Below are 25361 nucleotides of genomic sequence, written 5' to 3' on the forward strand. Positions count from 1 at the left end.
GCGATGGTTGTTATGGATTTTCCAGGGTGTATAGCCATGGTCTTGACATTGTAGTTCCTGACATTTCGCCAGCAGCTGTGACTGGCATCTTCAGAGGTGTAGCATGAAACGATTGGGGGCTTATCTCTCTGCCTCAAGGCCTGGTGTGCATCTCACCACATCTCTGGCATCCTGAATGGATTGGCAGACTCCCTTCAGCTGCTCCCCTGTACTGGCCCACAAATGAAATGTCTCCTCATGCCATCTGTATATGCATTAGACCTTTTTGCTACACAGATTAAGAAAAAGTGCACAATACAGCCTCTGGTTCCAACTTTGACCTTTTCCCCCACCTCAGCTTCGTATATTCCTACAAGGCTTTGGAAAAATGTGGTGTGTTGCTTTTGAATGTTTCCATATAGTTACAGCAGCAATTGTGGAAAAAATGTGTATTTTGCCCCACAGTTTAAATAGCTAAAAGTCAAGCACCTCCCTGCTTCTGTGGGTCAGTGTCTAATGGGGTTTTGGCCAAACTCGGCATTTTAGGAGGCTACATTTAAGAGATTTGGAATAGTGAAACCAGATATGGCCTGCCAGAATATTGTCAGGAGCTTGCATGTGACACTCAGTTCTATATCTCTCTATCCAAATCCCTGGTGATGCAGTAGAAGTCTTGAGTTGCTGCTTAACAGCTGAGGTCAAATGGCTGAAAGCAAACAAATTGAAACTGAACCCAGACAAACAGGAAGTGATGCTAGTTGAGAAGGCAGAGATCTTGAAGTTCTTGACATTGTGCTTTCTACTTTCGATTGGGTTCAGTTGACCCTTGCAGACTTGGTTGAGAGCTTTGGGGTTATACTAGATCAAGTATTGCTGCTAGAGAAGCAAGTTAATGCAGCTACAAAGCTGCCTTCTGCAAACCCAGTCTAGTCCAGAAGATGACCCCCTACCTTGACATAGCTCATCTGGCCACCTGGTAACATCGAGGCTACACTACTGTAACACACTCTACGTAGGTCTCCCCTCAAAGCTAATTTGGAGTCTCCAGTTGGTGCAGAATGCCACAGCTCAGTTGTTATCAGGAGCTAGGCAGAGCATGCATATTATACTCCCATTCTGCAGTCTCTCCATTGGCTACCCATCAGCTGCCAGGGTCAATTCGTTGTTTTGGCTATCCCATACAAAGCCCTTCATGGCCTTAGTTTTTCATATCTATGGGACTGCCTCTCTCCCTGTGCTCCACCATAGCAGCTTCCCTCATCTGAACAGGGTCTTCTGCAGGTGCCACCTTGGAAACTGGCAAAAACGACAGCTGCCCATACACATGCACTCTCCGTAGTGGCCCCAGCTTTATGGAATGGTGCACCTGAGGATGTCAGGGAGTCTCCTGCTCTCCTGGCTTTCTGCAAGCTATGCAAAACTGAAAAGGGCTTTTTTACTCAGGAGGGCTGTACTGTAAGGAAGTGGTTTCAAAGAGAAGCCCTGGTAAAGAGGTAGGCGCTATAAACTAGACTACTACGCCTGTTACTCTAAGTATGAGCCTGCTGAGTAGTTGCTGCATTGTTTAGTACGTCAGGTTTAAAACTGCTTGTGTTCTGTTTCAGCTCTGTATCGGATGTCTGCTTGTTTTCAAATCTCTGCAAATTTGCATTTGTACACCTTATCCCATTGTTTATTGAAAGTCCTTGCTGTCGATTGTATTGACTTCCAATATGTAATCTGCCTTGAGTCTCAGTGAGAGAGGCAGACTATAAACAATGTAAATAGAATAAGTAAATAAACAGGGGTGGAGCCCCTAGGGGATGAGTTCCAGATCTGGTTTTCAGGGACTCTGTTTTACACCTTCCTTCTCATTCTGCTCACACCCTAAGTAGTAGGCAAAATTAGGTTAGAGATTATAGAAGTGCTTTCGTTGCAGGTAAATACAAACGTGTTTATTAGTGATAAAGTTTCTTTTTCCTCTTCTAGGAAGTGCAAGTAATTTGAGACGTGGAAGCAAGCAAAGCCTCTTCAGTGCCTCCTCCCCTGCTGGAAACACGCACAGGACTCCGGATGATAACTCCACATCTTCCTCAACATCTCAAGAACATGTTGCACGTTGTCTGGCAACCAAGCCAGAAAGGGAATCTCCTATTGCTATTCAGGACAAATCAAGCCCTCCAGAACACGAGTCCCAGGGGAGGCCAGTCTCTTCCTTCGATGCAGCCACAGTTTGTAGTGGTAGAAAGAGGAAGCCTAAGAGTCTGCTTTTGACAAGTAAGAGGAGTATGTCTCTGGTGGCATCGGGTCTATTCCCGGATGAGCTGGTAAGCCTGCTCCGGCAATCTTGCAAGCCCTTAACAGCTTCCATAATTATTTGCAAACTCGCTTATCCTGAATTATAGAGCATGAGTCCAAGAGGTCAAATTACTTCAGTGTTGTTCTGAAAAAGATTTGCATTCTCAAATCAATTCTGCATGGTAAAAGGCTTCAGCAGCCACAGAACTGATCCATCCTTGACTTTTCTCCATCCGGTTATATCCAGATTTTTCCCCCAGCTGAGTAAAGATGTTCTTTTTCCAGTGCAAAATGTTTTCTTCTGTGTGTGTATGCCCTGGCCCTATCTTTCACCCTCTCCTTCACTCTTCAGTGTCCTGGTTGGTTGACTATAATATGCACCTGCCCACTTGTCCCCTTTCTTCCTCAATGACTATGACTGTATTATTTTTGTGTGCATGCTGTATGAAGACCATTCTTGCATTAGTGATGGTGGGGGGGGGGGGTGCGGTCTTTTGAACCACAGTTCAGATCAGGCTCTTTCCCTGTTTCTGGGTTAGCTGCAACTCCATGGCTGCTCTGCAATTTTTGACTCAGGTCTTTTCACATTTGATCCTGACCTTGTATTTGGAAACTGGAAGGCAACTCGTGCTGCCTGTTTTGAGAAACCTTGGGTTGTACCCAACCAGCCAACACTAGAAAGCACTAGCGGGTGGAGATTTTCCTCTTCCTGCCACGGCCCCTTTTGACCCTCGGAATAATGATGCCTGAGGTTGCAAGACTTGTGAGGATCAGGGGCAGGGTTGCCGTAAGAATGGTCAAAATCACTTCGCTCTTCCACTTGTTTCCTCCTTCTTGCTGCAGCCCTTCTGACATTAGGTATCAGGGAGGATCCAACCATCCTCTAAGCAGCGTTCCTCCAATGCAAGAGCCACTGAAGTTGGCGGAGAGCTCCTTAGACTGAAAGAAGGCTTCAAACTTGAGCCAAAAGGAAATGTGGGGTATAAATATTTTAATAAATAAACTTTGCTCAGGGGAGTAGTAGGATAACAACAACAACAACATTCGATTTATATATCACCCTTCAGGATGACTTAACACCCACTCAGAGTGGTTTACAAAGTATGTTATTATTATCCCCACAACAAAACACCCTGTGAGGTGGGTGGGGCTGAGAGAGCTCCGAGAAGCTGTGACTGACCCAAGGTCACCCAGCTGGCTTCAAGTGGAGGAGTGGGGAATCAAACCCGGTTCTCCAAATTAAAGTCCCGCGCTCTTAACCACTACACCAAACTGGCTCCCACTACACCAAACTGGCTCACTGGATGGGACAGGGTTCACTCCATGATCTTTTGGGGGAACAAAAGAGACTGCTGGAGGATGGAGAGCATGTGGAAATCTGTTTCTATTGCTCTGGTGGTTAGTTGGATACAACCCATGGGTCTTGACAAGACTCTCAGCCTGGTTATCTGACCAGGTCTAGAACAATATTTGAAATCTGTAGGAGTCAGAATCAGGTTTTTTTTTTAATGAGCTGCTCCTGCCAGGGTTGAAAAGTAATCTGAAAATCTCAGGTGCTGATACAAAACTTCCATATTCACCAAGGCTTTTGATCGCCTCCTCCCATTCTGGGTTTTGGGAAATGAATTGCTCCCACTTGCTCTGTTTTTCTTTTGTTTGCAAATCAGATCAACAGAAATGGAACAAAACAGCATTTCAGAATTGTGTCGGTTTTTATGCCCTGAATATTCTTGTTGAGGATGATCAGGGAATTCCCAGGGTTGTTGAATAATGATGGGAGGAGATCAGAGCGGCGCTGCTGACATTTTGCACCATCAGAGTAATCCAAAGCTGTGCAAAGCTGGATTCTGCAACTGGTGTAAATGGCATTCATATGCATCTATTTGCTTGTTTTTCATAATTTTTTCTTTCTGGTAATTATACAGAAGTTTTAAAAGCTCCGCAGCACTCTGAAGATTCCATTAGGCATTAGCCGTATGTTTTCAAGCCTAGTCTCAGTCCTAAAGCTGAAAACTTGCCTTTAAAAAGATTAGGAAAACTGAGATTCTCAGATGTTCATGGAGAATTTTTGAATGTAGATTTTGAGGATAAGCAAAAATACAGCATTATGATCCCAAAAGATACCTTTGGGTTAATTGAGAGATTCTAAAAGATGATCTCAAACACAGTGACTTTTTTGTTAACATCAGTAAAAATGAATATTATGTTGGAAATTATCAATTGAACCATCACGATAAAAGACTGAAATAAGATTGGACATTCATTGGAGACATATTTCTTGCTTTTCTCAACACATACAGATGTTCGCTACTTCAGCTATCACCTATTTTTATTGTATTTGTGTATCTCACTTCATCATGCACTATTTTTACATTTTGGCTAACAGTTGGGAAGTGTCTCACACCCATGCTTTGGATCTGGATTAGATCTTTGTAACATCCCTTCCCACCCATTTATATTGTGTATATAATTGTAGCCAGATGTGTTTACACTCTGATGCATCTGAAGAAGGGGGGCATTGATTCAACAGAAGCTTATACTGGAATACTTTTTATTAGTCTTTAAGGTGTCGTTGAGATGTCATTGGACTCTTTAATTTTGATTGTACAGGAGATATGGAGCAGCATCAAGAATTAATTTATTTATACTTTACTAGAATATTAATTTTCAAGATATTGGACTTTCCCCCATTTTGTAATGGGATGAAGTAGCTGAGATTCTTGGGATTCCAAGTTCTGCACCTTGTACCACTGTCTGGAGTTGTGTGATAAAACTTCTTAAACGTACCCAGCCACAGACTGGATCTGAAGGCCAGCAAAGTAGGTCAAACCCAGGTACCTGAGCGCCTATAAACTCTGTCTGTGCAGTGGCCTCCCACCACCACACCATCTTGAGTAAAGAAGTGGGCTCCTAAGAGAAACCCCCAACTTTAACCCTAGTCTGCTCTGCAGTGGTACAGAGCTGGTCCTGATTAAAAACACAGGCTCATAAAACAAGTATATCACCACTAACTACTTGTGTCACTGGGACAGCATTGTAGTGATTGAATTTCTTTTCCTTTGTGTTTGTAGATTTTTATAAGCCATGCAGATGGACTCTACTTTTCATTTAGCATCTTGTTTAAGAATGGTAGCAAATCTGATTGTTTATATCCTCCTTGCTTTTAGCATTTCTCTCTTAGTTGGATGTTTGCTTCCTGGGCTCCTGCCTTGCCAAGCCGCAGTATGTGCCCATTTCCAAACAGTCAGGAAACGTGGGCATGTTCTTGCCTTTATCAATGAAGTGTCATTAGGGCTGCATGTTCCCCTCCAAAAGGGAACCTTCAGTTTACCTGTAGGGATGGTAGTTTCTCCATGTTTTGAGTCCGGAGGAGGAGGAGGAGGCGAAGTCTCTCCACTGAATCCCCAGAAAAAATCCTGCTTTGGAAATGAGCCCCAGGCTCCAGCAGAGCTCATCTTCAGTGACCTTTTTAAAAACCACCCTTGGAGACTGAGAGAATCTCAATTTCAGAGGACAAGCGCTGGCACCTCCTCCCAATCTGAAGAGCAGTCTTCCCCCTTGCTGATGTGGCTGTGTCCTAACTAGCAGCAGCCACACAGGTGCCCCCTCTAGGAACACTCTTTTCCCTCTCTCACAGGATCATTATGGCACCATCCTACAAAAGAGCTCCCGTTTTATATCGTAGAATTGATTGATCGAGAAATCTCTTGGAGAAGGGGGTTGATTACCTCATTGGAATGTTGGTTTTCATTTGGAGAGCTGCAGCGTGTCTGTATACTGGTGCACCATAGAACCTTGTAGAAGGAAATCTGCAATGTCTGGGCCACAGACACCCAGGGCAGCCAAAGGGGGAAGCTTGGGCCTTTGTGAACCTTCCAGAGTATTTGACTGGCCCCTGTAGGTAGCAGGATGGATGATGGACTAGATGGACAATTGTTCTGATTTCACTGAGGGTAGGGATTGCAGAGGTTCTCGAGTTTCTTGAATACGGTGTGGTGCAGGGCTCAAATCTAATCTTGTGTAGGCAGATCTTTGTGTTGTCTGATGTTCTGGGAGATTCTCACTTTATCACTGTAGCCGCCTAAACACCCATCCAAAGGATTCTGATAGGATCTTCTCTGTTCAGCATACCAGGTTCCCACATAGAGCCTAAACTGGTATTGTAGACCTGGTGGTCTGCCCCCTTTATCGTTTCCAAGATCTGCTCATCTTCAATAGAACACAGGAGATAATTTTGCCATTCTTCTGGCCTCCAACATGCTACTTTTGGAGAGCAGGAGTAACCTAACTCAGTTTTTGCAGGGCTACCGAGTTCTATATTGATTTGGTCAACATGTGTTACTTTGGTCTCTCTTTCAAACCTGCCTCTTTAGCAGCTGAGAGTTCACAGGCACAATAGCTAAGGGAAAGCATTGTTCTGGTCTATATTTTTAGATTTTTGAGAATCTATGGGCATTTTTATCCCAGCCTTAGCTTAAGGTGGTGTGCTTACTTCTTCCATCCCATTTTTCTCTCATAACTACAAGGTTATGAGGAAGGTTAGGCTTCAAAGTTAGATGGTCATCTATCAAGATTCAAGGCAGAGTACGGATTTGAAAACCATTATCTGCTAGATCCTAGTGGACTTTCTAGCTACTACACCAAACTGGCCCTCTAGCTCATTCTGCTGGGGGCAGCATGGCCTCTGCAGCCGTTTGGGAAAAGAGGCTCAGGGCTGCCTTCTCAGCTGGCCTCCTTGCACAGTTACATTATATACGAAGCAGGCTTGGCTCTATCAGGTTAGCCTTTGGATGACTACATCTTCCAAAGTGTTTTGCAAGTGCAGATAACTTCCAGGGTTGGTTGGCTTGCCTTGGGATATACTACTTTTCATCATCCCAGCGCTAGACTTCCTCCCCTTGAGTGGAGGAGTTGAAATTATGAATTTACCTGAAAGTCTGTTTTCTTATCCAAAGAAAGAGTTCTCGACCCACCCTATGTGATGCTGCACATCATATGGTTCTCAATTTTCCACTCAATTGGGATGAGGGTAGAGGTATTGCTAAGCCACGTGCGTCCCTTTCCATCTCTTTCCACGGCTGGAAAACTCTTGTGTGGGTCTCCTTCAAGAGGGAAGGGGAGAGAATATAGTTCTCAGATTTTCAGGTTCTTGTCCTTCTCTGCTAGTTGCAGCTGTTGATTCTGATGGTTATATCTAAGTTCCTCTAAGTGCTTCTTGAAACTTCAATGCCTTGTGGGTAGAGGGGAAAATCCCTCCTTCAAGCTCTAAAAAGAAAGAGACTGAATTCCTGGTCCTCGAGAAGAGGCTTCCCAGTAAAAGAAATTCATAATGAATTCCCAGATGTCAGTTTTATGTGCCCTTCTGTCACTGCATATGCAAACATTCATTCAGCATCTTAAGAATCTCAGCATTCATTTTGGAGAACAGCAAGTTTTTAGATCTTACGGCTGTAAAGATGGACTTCTAGATGTTCAGACAGAGCAAGACTTTGGTGCCTGTGCAGCTCTGTACCTTGGCTATCCGAAATGGAACAACAAATAAGCAAATAGAAGGAAAGATTTTAAAATATTTTATTCAGGTTATATACTTTGGTTACTTTGAAGAAACATTAGGTTTTTTTTAAAAAATGCAACATATTTTCAGGCCCTTGGAATGTGGTTGAAGGCAAGCAAATTATTCCTGCTGTGAGTTGTTAAATTAATATTTTTGAGATGCTCATAATTGCATATCTGCCTCTCTCCACTGTGCTGTAATGTGGCCTTCCAATTCTGCAGTGCACACTCTTGGGGCCTCAAATACAGAACTGATAACCTTTTTCTTTAAAAAAGCACATTCTGAATCCAGCAATGCCTAACATGCTGCCAAAGTCCACTCTTCCTAATCCAACATTTACTTTACTTCTTAGCGACTGGTTCAGAAGTTTGCCAGGAAAACCAGGAGCACTTGGTCTGCTACCATTTCTGATGACACAACCCATGTTGTAATGAAAACTGGTGAGTTTGGGAGCCCAGGGGACAGCTTGCCTTTTGCAGTAAGATTGCATGGAGAGGTGGATGTATCTTGCAGGATTGTCTAATAACTGGAGAATCCCACCAAATCTTCTCTGGGTAAATAGCCCCCAAACTGTTCTTCTGCTTGGAAACAGGCATACTGGTCACACTGATACATGCCACAGTATCCTTGATGCTGGGCTGTTGCATTGGTACTGACCTTGAAGACTACTTGGAAGCTTCATTTGGTAAGGAGCATATTACTGTTGTTTTGCAAGTTCTTCATTGGTAGTCTTTGTCCATTTGTTTCTGGGTCCACTTCAAGGTGCTGTTGTTTACCTTTGAAGCCCTTCATGGCCAGGAAACCACATACTTGAAAGACTGCTTACGGCTGTCAGAGTGAATCTATGTGGCAACACCGCTTGTCAGCAGTGTCTTTTTTTAACTCCCCCCTCCCACAAATATCCCTAGGTGCAGTCAGCTGCTGCCCACCTGCTAGCATTTTTGTAGCTGCCCTCGGCTTGGGAAACAGCCTCCTAAACAAGGCAAGAAAGGCACCTCCGTATTGTTCTGGAGAGATGTCAAGGCAATGTTGTCCAGGCTGCTTACGAGGGCACAGGAGGAGGAAGGCTCAGGCTATTTTGGTGTCTTACCTGGGCAACTGTCTTTAGGGAGGGCATGATCATTATGGATTGTGTATGTCTTGCTGTCTGTTTTCACCATAGTGCTGGATATGGTTTTAAGGTGTTTGTATTGATTGGGTTCCTGGGAAGAAAGTAGATTTATAATTTAAAAAAATAAAACAAACAACCTGTGTTGCTAAGTGAGCTTGTGTTGGCACAGAAATTGGGTTTGTAACACCCATGACAAGATGAGAGAAAAAGATCAATCAGATAATTCCTGAGAGACAAGGGAAGAGGTGTTTCCATTTTTTTGTTTTTTGAAAGGCACTTTAGACCTTGAAGGGAATGGAGACAGGTGTTAAGAATATTTGAAATGGAAGATGTAAAAAGAATTCCAGTCTTTTTGAGGCAATTCATGAATCTATAAAAGACATTAAAAAGTGTTTGGCAGCTTTGCTTGTCTATACAGATGTTTATCTTCTAACAACAACACCTTCCTTGCTCTCCCAGCAATCTGCTTTTGAAACTGAAGAGTTTGTGAAATAGCATGAGGGTCAACTGGGTAATGAATATCAGTTTTGAAAAATTCCATTGGGCATGCTGAGGCCACTGGCTGTTCGTCTCTTGGCTCATTTCGCGTTGGAATGAAACGCTAATTGAGATCTTTCTACTTAATATTTAGATGAAGATCTGGTTTGTGAGCGGACCCTGAAGTATTTCCTTGGCATTGCGGCACGGAAATGGGTGGTGAGCTACCAGTGTAAGTGTGAACACTTCCTCAAAGTGTTAGTTTTCTTCCTTCTGTTAGTGGAGAAGGGCATCACTAAGTGGGTTACTCTTCTCCCTTATGCCAAGGGGCAGGGCCAGATCTGTCTAGGAAAGCCTGCCTATCCAGCAGGAGGATCACTCAGTACCTGTACTGCCCACTCTGCGGCCAGCAGAGTCTGCTCTGACATACTTTCAGCTTCTCCTGTCTTGTAGCCTTACTGGCAAACTTTTTCACGTACTGACTTGCTGCAGTCAGGCTATACAAATGCTTCTTTTTCTACTTTAACTTGAGGGGTTTTGTTTTACACTGCAGTTCTAGCAACATCCTTATGTTCACTTTGGTTATTGCTGCTCCTTTGGGGCTTTCTTCTTTTTCTGCTTGCCAATAACCATCAGACATCTCTCCCCCGCCCCTGCGCCCTTGTATTCTACTCCAGTTTGGGCAGATGACAGGAACATGGTCGTACCCATCAAAAGATATGGGACATCCAAATTACCTGAGAAGACAAGCAGAATAGGTCAGGTGCAGCAGGAATTAATCTTCTACTGCTTCCAGTCTGGCGATGCCAGATAACAATGGGCTGGAGTGGGTCCTGCAGTAGATACCTTTGGCTGGCCTCAATGGGCTCAGTGGCTAAGTGAGTGCAGAAGGAAGTACTTTGCTGCTTGTTGCCCATTGGGGACAGACCATCACAAGCCCAGAGCAAAATGCCACTGGCACTCTCTGAATCATGCTAAGGAGATGTAGAAACTACACATAAAGGAGACGAGCTGAGGTTTCTTTAGGGAGCCATTCTTAATTTTGGTGCTAGTATCAAGGGCAGTTGCTGTATACAACCTGCACACCAGATCTAGCTCAGCAGCTCTTTTAGTTGTTGCCAGCCCCAGACCTCTTCTGGCAGACTATCTTCCCTTTTAGTCATTGATTGGGAATCCCTACATCCCCAGCTTCTCAAAATGGATTTAAGGTCCTAAGAGATTTTTTTTGATAGATTGTAAGGGGGAAGAGGCTCTGATCTGGATAGCCCAATCTTATCAGATCTCCAAAGCTAAGCAGGGTCGGCCTTGGTTAATAATTGGATGGGAGACCTCCAAAGAAGACAAGGATTCCAGAGGAAGGCAATAATAAACCACTTCTGCTAGTCTCTTGCCTGGAAAACCCCAGAAGGGGCTGCCATAGGTCATCTATGACTTGACAGCACTTTCTACCACCAAGGTGGAAGAGAGAGATGACATCTAAGCATCCAGCCCCTCCCGGCTCCAGTACTATTTCTAACTCCCAAAAGGTAGTTATGGGCCATCTTCCCTAGCCTGGAATTCAGTACTCTGATTCCAGTTCTCAAAAGAACAGATACTATCACTGAAAAAGTGTGTGTCAGTAGAAAGAGAAACAAGACCCCAGTCGGAGCTCCAGCAGTTAATTCTTCTGTTCCTTTGGCAGAGTCTCATCTTCATTTTTTGACAGTACATCACATCAGTGCCTGAGCCAATTGGCTAAGTCACCAGGACCTTGATTCAGCAGAAAGGCGTCTCAATCAAGAAATGTTTAATGCACTCCCACAAGGATTTGTTGGAGTTGTGATTGATTTCTTCACATCCCCCATAAACAGCAAATGGGCAAGAGTCCCGTAAAAACTTCCTGCAGAAAGGGAGAGGCTATGGATGTATTGACAACTGAATGGTCTCCTGGCTTCCTTCATGTTTTTACCTATGACAACTCCTAGCCAGACACCTATGGAAAGTAAGTTCTGTAGGAGCTGAGCTGACCATGGTGGCTCTTCGTTGGCTAAGGAGGCTGTGGTTCTTAGACCTAACCTCTCTAGCAACTGAGCCACCATGGATCTTGCCAGTCAATCACAACTTCCTGTCCTAAGTCACCCAGTTTAGCTCTGCTTTGAAGCTGAGTGGTCAATCTTAGGCACCACACATGTTGTGAATAACATCTTGCTTTCTAGAAGAGGCTCGACAAATGATACGTACACAGAGAGAGAACCACATGGAAAGCCTTCTGGCACTAGAGCAGATGAGATCCTCAGCTACAAGAATCCAGAAGATTTTTCCAGCCTTCTTGGGATGAGGGCTTTCTCTCAATATCCTGAAGCCTTGAGCAGAAGCCTTATTCATGGTCCTAGCCAGAAGAGGGAGCCCTCTGTCGTCTTCTCACCCTCATTTCTAACACTGTTTTTGTGAAGAGGTTATTGTTCAGACCACCTACTGTCCATTGATTCCTACCGTGGAGTTTGCAGATGGTTCTCACCAAGTTCAAGTGGCCCCACACTGAAGTCTCTCCGATCCATACAGGTAGGGCTCCTTTTATTTCTTGCACCTTTCTTTGTTGCGTTCATGACCCAATGGACAGAGCTGTCTCTCAGACCTGATTACTCCTTTGTCATGAAGGTTCCACAGAGTGTAGAAGATTTTTCTGCCGACCGTTTGCTCCAAGCCTCAAAAGCGAAAGTGGCAAAAAATGAGACCTGTGCAGAGCTTTGAGAATCTGTATCGAGCAAACAGCAGCACTTGGGGGAAACCTGGTGGGTTCTTCGTCTCCTTCTGCCTTCCAACTGTGGGAAGAAAAGTCTGCAAAGCAACTCAGGACGGATGAGTGGAGATCTTACCTGAAGAGACTTGGCACCTTCCAGTCCCTTTTAGAGGCAGTGAACATCCCACCAGGGGAGCTACAACTTTCAGTACTAATTCCCATCTAGAAGAAATAATAACTTTAAAAAGTAGTAGTCGTAGTAGTCTGTAGGGCTGTGACACAGTGCACCACAACCTCATCTATGAGGCCCTACAAACTGGGTATCTGTCTCTCTTCAGATGCAACCTTAGGGTCTGGATCTTTGTATGTTCAACAATTTCAGGGCAAATCATCTCCTGTCTGCCTGCCTCATCCGTTACTGGTTATTTCCTACCTGTCTAAAAGTTCATCTTTCCTGTTACAATCTCTCTTGGTGAAGAGATCTTTTTTTCTTTTTTTAGCTGTCCAATCATCATTGTGTCCCAAAGCTTGGGAAAGGGGCTCCTCTTACTGGAGAGGACAGGCTGGCAATTCTAGAAAGTCCTGGCCTTGTCCCTCTGAGCGAGTAGGAGGAGTAATTCAGGCATTCATCAGACAGAAGGGACTGACTATCTTAGGTGAGGCTGACATTCCATTTTTAGCATCTCAATCAGAATAGTCAGGCACAGGAAGTGTGGGCTTTACAATGAAAGCTCTGGATGCAGTTTAGCTGTTAGGAGTATACAATGTATCAGGATTCTGTTTTTGCTAATCTTGACTAACACGACCTGCCATAAAGTCTCTCTGTTTATCCAAAATAAAGTCCAGACACTGAATTGTACTGTCCTTTATTGCCAGGTATAAACGTGGAGTTGCGCATCATCTAAAGAATATAGTATACAACAGTGTTGATTTCTAAAGCCGGTTTGGTGCAGTATGGTTAGATTTTGGAGCTAGTGTGGTGTAGTGGTTATACTGGGACCTGGGAGACCTTGCTTCAAATCCACACTCCGCCGTGGGTGCTTGCTTGGTGACCCTGGGCCAGTCACTCTCAGCCTAACCTACCTCATAGGGTTCTTGTGAGGATAAAATCGAAAAGAGAAGAATGTTGTAAGCCACTTTGAGTCCTTTTGGAATAAAGGTTGTAGTATAAATTAAGAAGTAAAAGAGAAAGAGCCCCATTTGCAGAACCATCTAATAAGTGTAGAATTACAAAACCTCAAGAAATATCTGCATCGGTCTAAAAAGGCCCTGCACAATTTTAAAAAAAAGTTTTGCAAGTTTTCCAAAATATCAATGATGACGTTCCCCTGGGAATTTCTTCCGGCGAGAAAACTCCATAGACCACTATTAACACAACAGAGGTATGGGGGTTTGCCACTGCTGACCACAACTGACAGATGAAGGGTGCTGTTATTTGTGCTGACCTAAGCTCCAATGTAGATCCATAGGGGAAGAAGCTATCCTGTGAGTATGGGTTAAATATGGGGTTCTTTTGTATCTTAAGACAGAAACTACAATCATCTTATGTTCTTGTTAAAATAACTGGTCCTTCTTTGGTCCTCTCCTAGGGATTCTACAGTCACTGAAAGAAGGAAGGGTCCTTAATGAAGTAAGTCTGATGCCTACATTTAGGTTTTTCTTCTGTTTACAGGGCCAGTGGAGGTGGGAGGGGAGTAATTTAGAAGAAACACTACGTGTCTGCTATGGCTGCTTATTTGCTATTCACTTTAAATGCTAACTTGAAGTTGAGAACAGATGTTGAAAATGCTAAATTAATGGTGTTCTAGAGATTTAGACACTTGGAGAGTTGACTTCTGTTGATTTAACTTCCACAGACTGATTTCATCTTTAATTTAGTTGCTCAACTATCTGGACTCTTGTTTTTTTCTACTGCTACAGACAGACTAGCGCGGCTACCCATCTTGATCTATCAACATATCTTGTATAAGCATCTAGAGATGGGGCTTTTTCAGTGGTGGCACCTCACCTTTGCAATGCCTTTCCCCTTGAGGCTCACCCAGCACCTACCTTAGTATTTATTTTTTCCTAGGCTTTTACTAATAGGTCCTACTTTTCAAAACACGTTTTTCTGGATGCTGCTAGCCTGAGGATTGTTTTATGAATATCATGATAGGCTGCTCAATGTTTGCTCTTCTGCTGTTTTCATGCTGCAAGCTACTCTTTAATGGATTGTTTCTATGTTGATAATTTATATCGTTTTTATCGTTTTGTTTTTCTTTTGAGCAGGTCTTTGGAAAGGTGGGAAATAAATTTGACAAATAATAAATGAACAGTTTTCAGTAAAAAGCTTTTTGCTTGTGTCCAGTCTTCCTTTCCAGCATGTCGTTGGACGAGCTTCTCTTTCATGACTGAATTGCCATAAACATTCCAACTGCAGAAGAGAGAGTACTTTACACAAGGAATGTTTGTTTCTAGTAAAATATAACCCTATATATTCCTTTCTTGATAGAAGCTTTGGAGTGTGGACTCTTGTGCCTGCAGCCTGTCTCCATCACTCTGCATTTTTATTTAGAGGATTCCAATCCAGCTTGCGAAATCTGCTTCAGCTGCATGGCCCATTTTTATTGGCATCTGATTTCATTTCATTTGCATTATCTTTCAGGGGGACTTTGAAGTAAGAGGAGACATAATCAGTGGGAGAAATCATCAAGGGCCCAAAAAAGCAAGGGAATCTTCTGCTGGAAAGGTAAGAATGCTTTTTTTGGTGCTCATTGAGATAAAATGAAGGAGTATATACCTCCACTTCTGGAATATTTGTCACAGGAATATCTCCAAAGTTGGCCCCTCCTTTTCCCAACATACTTCTGTCCATCACAGGAAACAGCTCCCCTCTTCCACTTTCTCAAACAGCGCAGAGAAAAATTCTGGAATATGCTCAAATTACTTTACTGAACAAAATGATGCTCATAAGAGAGGTGTGGGAAATGTGCCACTGTGTGTAAAGTGTGCGTAAATAGCACTGTCCACAAGGAAGGCGCACCCTCCTGGAAACGCCAACAGGAGTACCAAGTGTAGTGTGTATATGTGACTGAATCTCCTCCAGTTTCTGTTTTTCATTGAGTGCACAGGTGTATGCTGATCCATTTTAGAGAGAGATTCTGAGCACTGGGATGCACAAGTGGCTGCCAGAACTCAAAATGTCACGCACGACACAAGGCTGCTTGTCTTGGGGGCGGGTTATAATGGGCATCAGTATAAACAGTTTCTGGATGCTGAAAAGCTTTGACCCTGCGCTGTTCATCTGATTTTATTTATTTTGCTTATTCGTCCCCCACCCGATTTGAAGACTGACTATGCACATAAAGGGAGGAGGGGTTAAGTCAGTCTGGTGGAAAAACGAACAAGTGCAAATTTCTACGGAACTGTCTCCCAGGTTGTTCCCATTCGGCTAAATGGGAGTTTGAAGCAGACCAGCTTGTTATTTCCCCCCTTCTGCTAACTGCCTCATCTTGAATGCTTCCTATTAGTTGCCTGTCTGTCTGTCTGTCATAGACTGGACAGGCTTAGGGAGTTTCCTCTGCAATAGGGTGGTAGAAGTTGTGCTGGCACTCTTCTATTCCCCCCCCCCAACTGCTTCTCTCCTCTTGTCCTTAGTCCTTGCATGAGGATTTCCCCCCATGAACACATGAAGCCACCTTAGGCTGAGTCGCCCCCCAGTCCATTGTGCTCAGTGTTTTCCGCTGACATGCAGCAGTCCTGCAGGGAAAGCTGTGCTGTTTACATTCCTTTAGTGAAGATGCCCATCAATAGGCAGCCCTGAACTTGATGGCCATCCTACTGAAGCCTCTCGTTTCCCAAAGTCCTGCGGTTTAACCATTAAAGTATTCCTTTCCTGTTCTCTTATCTACTGGGAACAGCACCTTTAAATATCTTGGGGCGCTAACCTTTTGTGGCACCCTGTCCTGGAGGGCTCATTTGGCAATCACCAGATCAGCAGCTTTAAGAACTGTAGGTTAAATATTGATATTTTGTAGTTCTTGGAGTTTATGGAGTCGATATCAACTGTATATTTTATTTGTTAATTGTAAATTTGCTACAGCCAATGGCTAATTGCAATAAACTTACTACTAAGCAAACTGTAGGTGTTCTGAAATTTTACAGCACAAAGAGAGGTTTCTTGAGTGACCCTACTCTGAAACTATACTGTCCCACAGCCTCTTTGCGGAGCAGAAGTTTGGGGCTGGAATTATCACCTCATTACAAAAGTGGAATTCATTCAAAAACTTTAAAAAAGAAAATTGGCCCTGCCCAAAGATGCTCCTGCAACTCTGATGCAGGCAGATCTTGGTAGGTCTTCAAGCATGGCCTATGTACATGTTGTCATGCTTAGATTTTGGAGAAAGCAAAGGAATGATACTACCAGTCTACTCTGCATGCAGTGTCTCACGATGATGCAGAAAAATGCTGCCTGGGTAGCTTACTGCAACAGTATTCTCCACTGCTGTTCTATATCTGACAATATCCAGGATGTTCATTTTGCTGGGACTGGGTGTTCAAGTGTGATGTTGCTACAGATAGACAGACTCCAGTTCCAAATTTTCTTGCTGGTTTAAATTGATTTAAAGGGATCATATTAGAGCCTCCTGTCTGTTTAGCATTCTGCTTTGCAATGTGAGAATAGGCTTTTCATCTGTCAGATTCCAGACTATGTCAATAGCGTTGCCCACTGGTTGCTATTCCCTGAAACCAATTGCTTCTCACTTATGTATCTATGAAGCTCTGGTTCCAGAGGATCTGTTTCATTGTATTCTGTCTTGCCCTCTTTATAGAGAGCCTGTGTCTCAATTTTCCTGAAAGGCTTTTCCCCAGAAGCAGAGAAGCTGATTTTTCTTTTCTCAGATACTGGCTTGTTTCATGCATAGTGTCACTGTTTGCCTTGGCAGCCAAGAAAATAACGGGTTAAAGTTGCATCTGAAGGGTGTAAAGTTTTTTTTCTTGATAAGCATTTTCAGGTCTGGTTATTTTAACAATGTTATTCTTTATTCATGCTTTATGTGATTCATTGTAATGGCCTTTGGCCATTTGCAATAAATGCTACCTAGCTACCCTTATCTACTGTGCTGCCTTGGGGGACACCCCCCCCCAATGCGACCAGTTTCTAGAATATTCCTTCATTGCCGCTTAGAATGGACATTCTCCTGAACCATAACAACCACCAACCATAGGTGGTGGTTGTTATGAGCCTTTCCCAGTTTGTTCCTAGGTTGGGTTCAGTGTTTCCCAATTCAGTCAGTACTATGGGGAGTGGAGTGCTTCAGCTTTCACCCATGTTCTGTTTTTCTTGTCCTGGGGAGTTACTATTTGCCCTGAGTAACACAGATTGTTCAGCTCAACCTGGGAAGAGGCCCAGGAAAAGGGTGAAGTGCTGTTAGGGCGCTGAATGACATTTCAGGGGGCCCTTCGAGCCTTTTCAGGTGGGTAAGAAATCAAGTGGGAGAAGAGCAGACAAAACAGCTGACAAGAAATGATTCTGTGCAGAACAGGCCGAGCAAAGAATTGCCTGAAGTGAAAGGGGAAAGGAGCAGAGGTGGGAGGAGCTTTAAGTGACCAATTAGAAGCTTGAAACTGAGGTACAAGAGGCAGAGAGCCAGGCTTTGGTTAGCTCTTCACATCTATTTCAGCGGTGTGTCCTTCCTTTTAAAAAATCTAACTTGTAGCAAATCATCTACCCAAATTCAGATGTGAACAGATCACGACCTTGGTCCACAGTCACAGCAATGCCGTGGCTCCTCTTTTCAGCAGCTCAATGTGCGCCCCTTTTAACACATTTGCATTATCTTTCCAGCTTTTCCAAGGCTTGGAAATTTGCTGCTATGGGCCCTTCACAGACATGCAAAAAGGTGAGGCATTTGGGGCATTTGAAGTGAGTTGGAAGTAGTTGGCTTGAGATGAAAGTAATCTCTTTGTTGAGGGGGGGGGGGCTCTTGGCTTCTCTTTCATTATTCAAAGACAGAGAATCACATCAACAGTGGTGTGAAGTAAACTAGTATTGTCAACACCCTGACATTCTTTGAGCAGTCGGTGATATTTATCTCTAGTTCGGAGTCTGCCCCAGGGAAACCTGAATTCTGTAGTTTGAATATATTGCGCAAATTAATGTGCATCTGTTTGCTTATTTAGCATAATTTATTCTGTTTCTAATAGCCATAGGGAATAGCTAGATGAGTTTTGCAGTGCACTGAAGCCCCATTCCTGAACACTGGATCATGCTGGGCTTTGCCTGCTTTGACTTCCCAGAAGTTGCTATCTCTGCACCTTCCAAGCACATATGCTTGCAAATATTTAGGCTAGAAATTTGCTTCATAATGCTGATTTAAACCACATCCCTTGCATGCATGGTTCAGTGTGTAAATATGCAGTTCTGTCTTGGGAGAACTTCCAGAAAGAGAATATGTAAAGTAAGGCTCCATTTTTTACAAATCCCTGTGTATCCTAGGAGATTACGGAGCCCAGTTTTAGCTGTGGAAGCAAACTTCTTTCCCTTGATATTTTAATCCTCTTGCCTCTCTCCTGTCTCTTTCTGTTGCCTGTGAACTGTGCAGAACAACTAGAATGGATGGTCGAATTGTGTGGCGCCTCCCTTGTGAAGCAACCTCACTTATTCTCACGCTCAACAGTAAGTGTGTGTTTGAATATTGCAGCATTGGTGGGTGGGGCCAGTTGCAGTCCTGTGGACTGTGCCAGGCAAAGGTGTTGAGTGTTTGTCACGTTATCAGGAGCTGCTTAGTACTGCGTCAGACCAATGGATCATTGAGTTAAGTACCATCTACCCAGGCTGGCAGCAGCTTTTCAGGGTCTTTTCATGCCCTGCTACCCAGGGGGTTTTTTCTGGGAAAAGAGGTGGCAAAACTCTCAAGAGGAAAATGAGGAAGAAACACATGGGATTCTTTGAAATCATATTATTTTCAAGCACTATTGCTGAGTATTTTCAAGAGGTGCCGGAACTCCGTTCCCCCGCATTCCCCCTGAAAAAAAGCCCTGCTGCTACCAGATACCCTTTATGTGATATTTGCTTTCTTAAAAGTCACACCCACTTCTGAAGCTACATGGAATTATGGAACCTCAGAAAATGCGTTATGGCGCCAATGTGTGGAAGGTGGCATGCGTTGCAGAGGGTGCAACTTCCAGGGTGGCCCCTTCAGTCCTTCCCTTGCTACCTGTTTGCTACACGCCCCGTCTCTGTGCTTCTGAACTCTACTTCCTTTGCTCTTGCTTTGTCATCTAGTGGATTTTCAAACAGGTTGTCTGCCCCAAATTGGATTCTACTGGGAAGTAGACTTTCCCCCTTTTCCCTACAGCATCGCGGAGCTTTCATGTACTTCCAGATTTCCTTGGTTTGTTGCATTCTTTCTGAAATCTGCTTTGCAACAGTCTTTATGAAAAGATTGCAGCAGAGCTGGGGTAACAGCCATATGGATGGGAAAGTGGATCTTCCCTATCCACAACAGCCCCATTTTCCATGTCCCCTAGAGAAGACATTCTGCCCTCTCATGTCACTAGGGACTGGGGGGGATTAATCAGTAATTGTCATATTGATATGACGATATTGATATGACAATTAGGGATTTAAAAATGAAGAGGTCCCTGTGGGGTGAGGCACTGCAGGTGATTGGGAAACAAAAATTGTGGGAAATCTCATCCGGAAGCACCATTGCTTCTGCACTGAATCAGCAGCCATAGTGGCAATGGAAAAAACCTCTCAAAATCATCATCATGCAGAAGAGGTCAAGACCACACTTTGTAACAATGCTGTCCCTCTCTCTTCGGGTTTTCTATCCCTCCTCAAGTCCCTGTTGGCTGGGATTCTGCAGCAAACTGAAGAAAAGTCCACTGTTATCTCTGTCCTCATGCAGGTAAGAGAAATGGATCCTATGCAGCTCAGTTTATCTTGTCTCTTGTCTTCCAACCCCTTAGAACTCTGTGGATGCTGTTGTGGTCATTCAGCCTGATGCTTGGTTGGAAGACACTGGCTGCCCAGGTGAGCTTGCGCTGCTGCCTGTTCTTTCTCTCGTAATGCAGAGACCCAACTGTCTGCTTGTTTGGGATAAAAATGCCAGGCATCGTCTGTAGAGGGAGCAGAATTAGCCCTATTGAGCGTTGGGGGGGGGGGTGTTGAAAAGCCTTCTTCTCTTGGCACCCCACCCCTACCCCACATTGCTACCTTTCTGCTTTGTACTTCCTGAAGTGACTTGGGCAAAGTGGGGCAGGAGGACAGTTGTCTCTTGTTGTGTAGTCCACACACGCTTCTTCCTTTCTCACCCTTCTTCCAATGGAAAGGGAATTGGGATCAGGTACTCTTATTGGCATGAAGATGTAAATGTGCTGTCATGCACAAGCACACACCATTTAGCATAAGAGCAAGATTCAGGTCCTGTAGTACCTTAAAGACCAATTAGATTTCCAGGCCCAGGGTATGAGCTTCCAAGAGTCAAAGCTCCCTCTCAAAAGCTCATACCCTGGAAATCTAGTTGATCTCTAGGGTGCTACAGGACCCGAATCTTCTTTTTCTACTACAGAACAACATGGCTACCCACCTGAATTCAGCACAAAATTCGCTTGTATGCAGCTTGTTTGTCCTGGCTTAGATGCTGTTGCGGTTTTTTCCCTGCTTCCCCGCAGGTTTGAGTTACTTCTCTGTGCCTCCTGGGTTTTCCTCATCTCTCCTATAATTTTTCCCAATCCTGCTTGGCTCTGCTGTTTTGGGAATTATCACAGTAAACCTGGGGTGGCTCCCTGTAGAGGGGAAAGTGCAGCTGTTCCCACCCCTGTCCACTTAAGCGCCATTTCCCCTGCCCCAGTCCCCCACAGTGGTCACCCCCTGCCTGTTATCAGAGGAAATTTGTTTTTAATTGGCAATGAACATATTGTTAAAGTGTCAGAGCATTATAACAATCTGTATATATGGTTCGGTAAAGTCTCAGCATTCATTTTAAAAAATACGTCTCTAGCGCGTTTCCTTGGGGAGATAAAAAGAGGAAAGACATCTCTTCTCAAGGGGTATCCAGTATGGGGCCCATGGGCATGATGGTGCCTGCTGACATTTTTCTGGGTATTGCCAAGGGCTTTTAGAAAGTAAACAAGACCAGGGAAGGGCTTTTTCTTAGCATGGTTTGTGATTGGCCATTGGAGATATGATTGGCTGTGCAGATTTTTTAACTAATTCCTTCAGTAGCAGTTGCCACCACAGCACACAGATCCTAACTGTGTATGCAAGAAAACATTTTAATCATCTGTTCCTTTTTAAAAGGCATCCTATTAAACCGAGCTTCTACCTGAGACATTGAATAGTTTCTTTGAGAGTTATGCATGACCTCGCTCCTGACATTTTGCACTTGGCCCCACCTCCTGCGGCAGCCATTATGTGGTTGTGCCCACCACCCTGTGGGACCTGCAGGCTCCAAAAGATTTGGAACTCCTGAGACAGAGCCTTATTTTTTTTAAATGATAGTTGAGAAATCAAAGAACTTGACAGCGTTATAATGTTATAACAATATGTTTATCATGATATGTCAATTGTTGGTTTTTAAAAGAAACTGGAAAAAACCCCTGGTGGTGCTGGGTTGGGGTGGAGTGTCTGTTGCTGATGGAGGGCAGGGAAACCAGCCATGTGGAAACACCACTAGCCCTGCCTTCCATCAGCAACAGGAAAACCCACAAGCCTGTCCCTGTGTGGGAAAACTCCAGAGTTGACACCCTGCAAGACTGCTTGCCACCATGAGAGATCAAGAGGCATTTCCGGGCAACCGCTCAAGCCTGCCTTCCATCATCTCTCATCACCTCATTTTAAAGCTATCCATTGTGGAGAGTTAGGAGAGCATGTCTGTTCTGAGTCTCATGTTGGGTCTTGTGTTGCAGGAATCCCACCCCCCTGCCGTGCTACTGTAGTGGCCCGTGAGTGGGTGCTGGACAGCGTTTCATGCTACCAGTGCCTGGCATTTAACGAATACCTTGTGCAGCAGGTGTGATGCGCTGGAGACGCTTGCGGACGCAGAATCGTCAGGGTGGAATTTTGAAAGGCTTCTTCACAGAAAGTGTGGTTTTACTTGCAGGATAAACATTCCTGTTGGCGTCAAAATGGATTCTCTCTTGCCAAAGGCAGAAGAACTGACACGGTAAAATAAGCCCGCACCTTTTCCAGCATATCCCATGAAAATGAGCCAAGAATCTCGCGTATTCCTCTGTAGGATGCAGACGTTTTATTTACCAGCCAGTTGCAGCCTTGTTGAGCAGGAGGGGCTCTCGTCTGTCTTCACAGCGTCTTAGAGGCATAACCATTGGCAAGAGTATTCGGGGATCCCATTAACTCTAGAAGATAACAGCAGATTATCTGACTGTCTCATAGGAGGGATGTTCACATTCTGACACACAGAAAGATGCTCTTGTGCTGTGTCGTGGGCGTGCAGTCTTTTCCCATCAGAAGTGGTGCCACACTGGTGAGGGTGGAAGAAGGACCCCTAGATGACGTGGAAAAGAATCCTAAGGTTGGATCCATAGGTTCTACTCCACTCATGGTGGCACCTTCCTCCGGGACAAGGATACGGTTCCAATGGCAGCTGTGGAAAGCTCCTTGCCTAGTTGAAGGCTCCATATTAGTGGAACAGAACCGTGTGATCCAGCCAGCCCTTTGCATGATAATGAGGTGTTGACCAAGTCACAATTTTCAGACTGCAAAGGAACCATCCAGAAGTGCATTCTTTAAATGAATTTAGTGAACCGCTTTTAATCATTACTTGAATGACCTTAATGAACATTTGTGATGTCTCCATACTTAGTATGTATCACTGGATAAACACTGAAAATCCTTGCTGGCCCTGCTACTGTATAAGTCAGGGGAGTGCCTTTGAGACAGCACAATATTTATTGCTTTTTCGTGTTGCCAAGCAACTAAGCTTCATAAATAATTTTGCACGCTCAAAGCCAAAACAAAAAAAAAATTCATGCTGTTCCTGGAGATTTATTTTCTTATTGTAAAGGAAACTTGTCAATAGTCAGTTCTGAAAGAGTTCTATATTGCATACACAAAGGCTTTCCTAGGAGGGCTGAATCACAAATCTGAAGCATTTGTATAATAAGAAGGGAAGGGTCTTGGAATAGGTTGTAATTTTAAAAGCCAATAAACCAGACTAGCAAAGATTTTTTTTCTGAATTGCATTGCTCTGTGTGTGTGTGTGTGTGTGTGTGTGTGTGTGTGTGAGAGAGAGAGAGAGAGAGAGAGAGAGAAAGTTAAAGCGACTCAGTCATTCTGTCCTACAGCTAGAATTTCCCAATTTGATACTGTGCTGCTTCACCCTCCCTTTATTTTCTCACATTTAAATCGGTGCAGTGTTCAAGAACCAAAACTACTCTAAAATTGCTATTTGCACAGAGTACCATACAAGGATCCCTGGACCCATAAATACTGAAACCAATAAAAATCAGACTGCTGTAAAATAACTTTCCAGTGGCCTGGAGTTCCACTGCAGAATAAGAGTCATATTTGATGGGGTTTCCAGCAGGATGGGAGCTCGGCCCCCTTCTCAGAAAATGAAAAAGCAGGCAGAGGGGAAGCAGCAGGGGGCCTCACAGGATCCTGGTCTCTGTTTTTAATTTCCTGGTTCCAAGGATATGAAGGGGCTTTCTTAGTAGTATATTTTACTGTGCCTATTTCTTTAAACACTTTAAAATGTTTTACAGTCGCTTTTTACTGGCACTCTTGGTTTTTATAAGGTTGTTACCTCCCCAGGGGCTCTCTAAAGACAGCAGCTTTATGTTAAGAAATATACTAGCAAAAGAAACTTGAATTGTGCAGGCCCCAGTGCCCCCTCCCCCAAATCCAAGCTTGAAGCACCAGCGGAAGTTCTAGACCTGCTGTCTCTAGAGCGCCTCTGGGCAGGTGAAAACCTGACTGAAAACCAAATGCCAGGAAGCAAGTGCAGCGCAGCAGCTCATTTAAACTTCTTGCACGTACCCTCTGGGTTTACCTTTCCACAACAGACTCCTTTGATTTGAATCGTTGAACTTAAAGGGACTGCAGGGCCACGTAATCCCCGTCACCCCCAGGGAAGAGTGGGATTGTTCCCCAAAGCCTCCTAGGGAAATGGAAAGAGCTGAGCAAAATGGAGGTTTTATCAATACAAAATGGTGCTTTTGTAGTTACGCTTGAGGCTCGGTAACAGAGGCATATGAAATAGAAATGGGGGAAAGCAAGCCACTGGGAAGAGCCTTGCTTTCTTTCCCCCTGGCCATGGGAGTGTGTGTGTGAGTAGGTGTTTTCAGCCAAGGCAAAGGGCCTCATTCTCTCTCCCTCACTCCTGAATATTGTGTGAGAGAGGCCTGCCTGATAGAGGGAGAGGCTGCCTTTGGAAGTTTTGGCAGCTTTGATCTCACGGCAGCAGGGCTTGGCCCCCTTTGGGGTTGCTCCCACTACAGCCCCTCTCAGCAGTTCTCTGATGGGCAGCTGGCTTATCTTTGGAGCCCACCTTGGCTTCTGTCATTTTCCTTCCCGGGTATTACAGCTATTGGACAAAACATTGCCCAGATGATAGGAGGAAACTGCCAATTCTCCCTCATTGCTATGGCTAGGAAATTGTCCTCCCCTCTTGGAGGAGAGCGTAGATGTCAGTCTTGGCTGCAGCAGAGATGGCAAAGGGGAATAGAAGTGAAGAGTAGAGTGAGGGAGAGATACTTGGACTTCAGGCTGTGATGGTCAAGTTGATGATGTGTTTGAGCAGGACGCAGTCACTTTCTCCCGTTTTAGAGGAAAGGATGATTCTCAGGCCTTTTGTTGTCTCTCTTCCCTGTCCTCCCCCCCTCCCGCCCCCACAAAAAAAATTCCTTTGGGAGATGCTTTTGAGAATGCCAAAGTTTTGCCTGCTCATCCTACAGGCTAGTCAATGCCTCTAAAAAAGCTCCTAGTAGCTATGCAAGCCATTAAGAATTGGGGTGCCCACAGTAGGCAAAGGTGGCAGCACTTGACGTGGCTGTTGTCTTTGCTAAATTCCTCCAGCATTCTGGGTGCGTTTGGCCCTTTCCGCCATAACTTTCCCTGCTGATCTTCACTGTAGGTCTTCCTTTGTGCCTCCTCCTCTCTCCCCTTTGCCTAAAGCTTTGGCCGTTCTGGTTTCCTGCTTCATCTCTTGGGCAGTCACGCCATTTCATTGATCTTAGCATTTTTCTCTTGCCAATTTCTTATCAGTCTTAGTATTTTGCTCTTGACAATTTTC

The 25361-nt window shown here is 44.3% G+C and overlaps 1 protein-coding gene across 1 annotated transcript in view; it reads left to right on the forward strand.

Annotated features, from left to right (window-relative positions):
- Positions 1 to 23292, forward strand: part of BRCA1 (BRCA1 DNA repair associated) — a 72012-nt gene extending 48720 nt beyond the window's left edge. The window contains exons 14-22 of the mRNA XM_054993690.1: positions 1948 to 2285; positions 8163 to 8250; positions 9553 to 9630; positions 13707 to 13747; positions 14762 to 14845; positions 17945 to 17999; positions 18702 to 18775; positions 20074 to 20137; positions 22015 to 23292. Of these exons, the coding sequence (XP_054849665.1) occupies positions 1948 to 2285; positions 8163 to 8250; positions 9553 to 9630; positions 13707 to 13747; positions 14762 to 14845; positions 17945 to 17999; positions 18702 to 18775; positions 20074 to 20137; positions 22015 to 22124 (932 nt within the window). The 3' untranslated portion in view covers positions 22125 to 23292. The remainder of the gene's footprint in view (positions 1 to 1947; positions 2286 to 8162; positions 8251 to 9552; positions 9631 to 13706; positions 13748 to 14761; positions 14846 to 17944; positions 18000 to 18701; positions 18776 to 20073; positions 20138 to 22014) is intronic.
- The last annotated feature ends 2069 nt before the right edge of the window (positions 23293 to 25361 follow it).

The sequence above is a fragment of the Eublepharis macularius genome, chromosome 12 (assembly GCF_028583425.1).
Source record: "Eublepharis macularius isolate TG4126 chromosome 12, MPM_Emac_v1.0, whole genome shotgun sequence".
NCBI classification, from domain to species: Eukaryota; Metazoa; Chordata; class Lepidosauria; order Squamata; family Eublepharidae; genus Eublepharis; species Eublepharis macularius.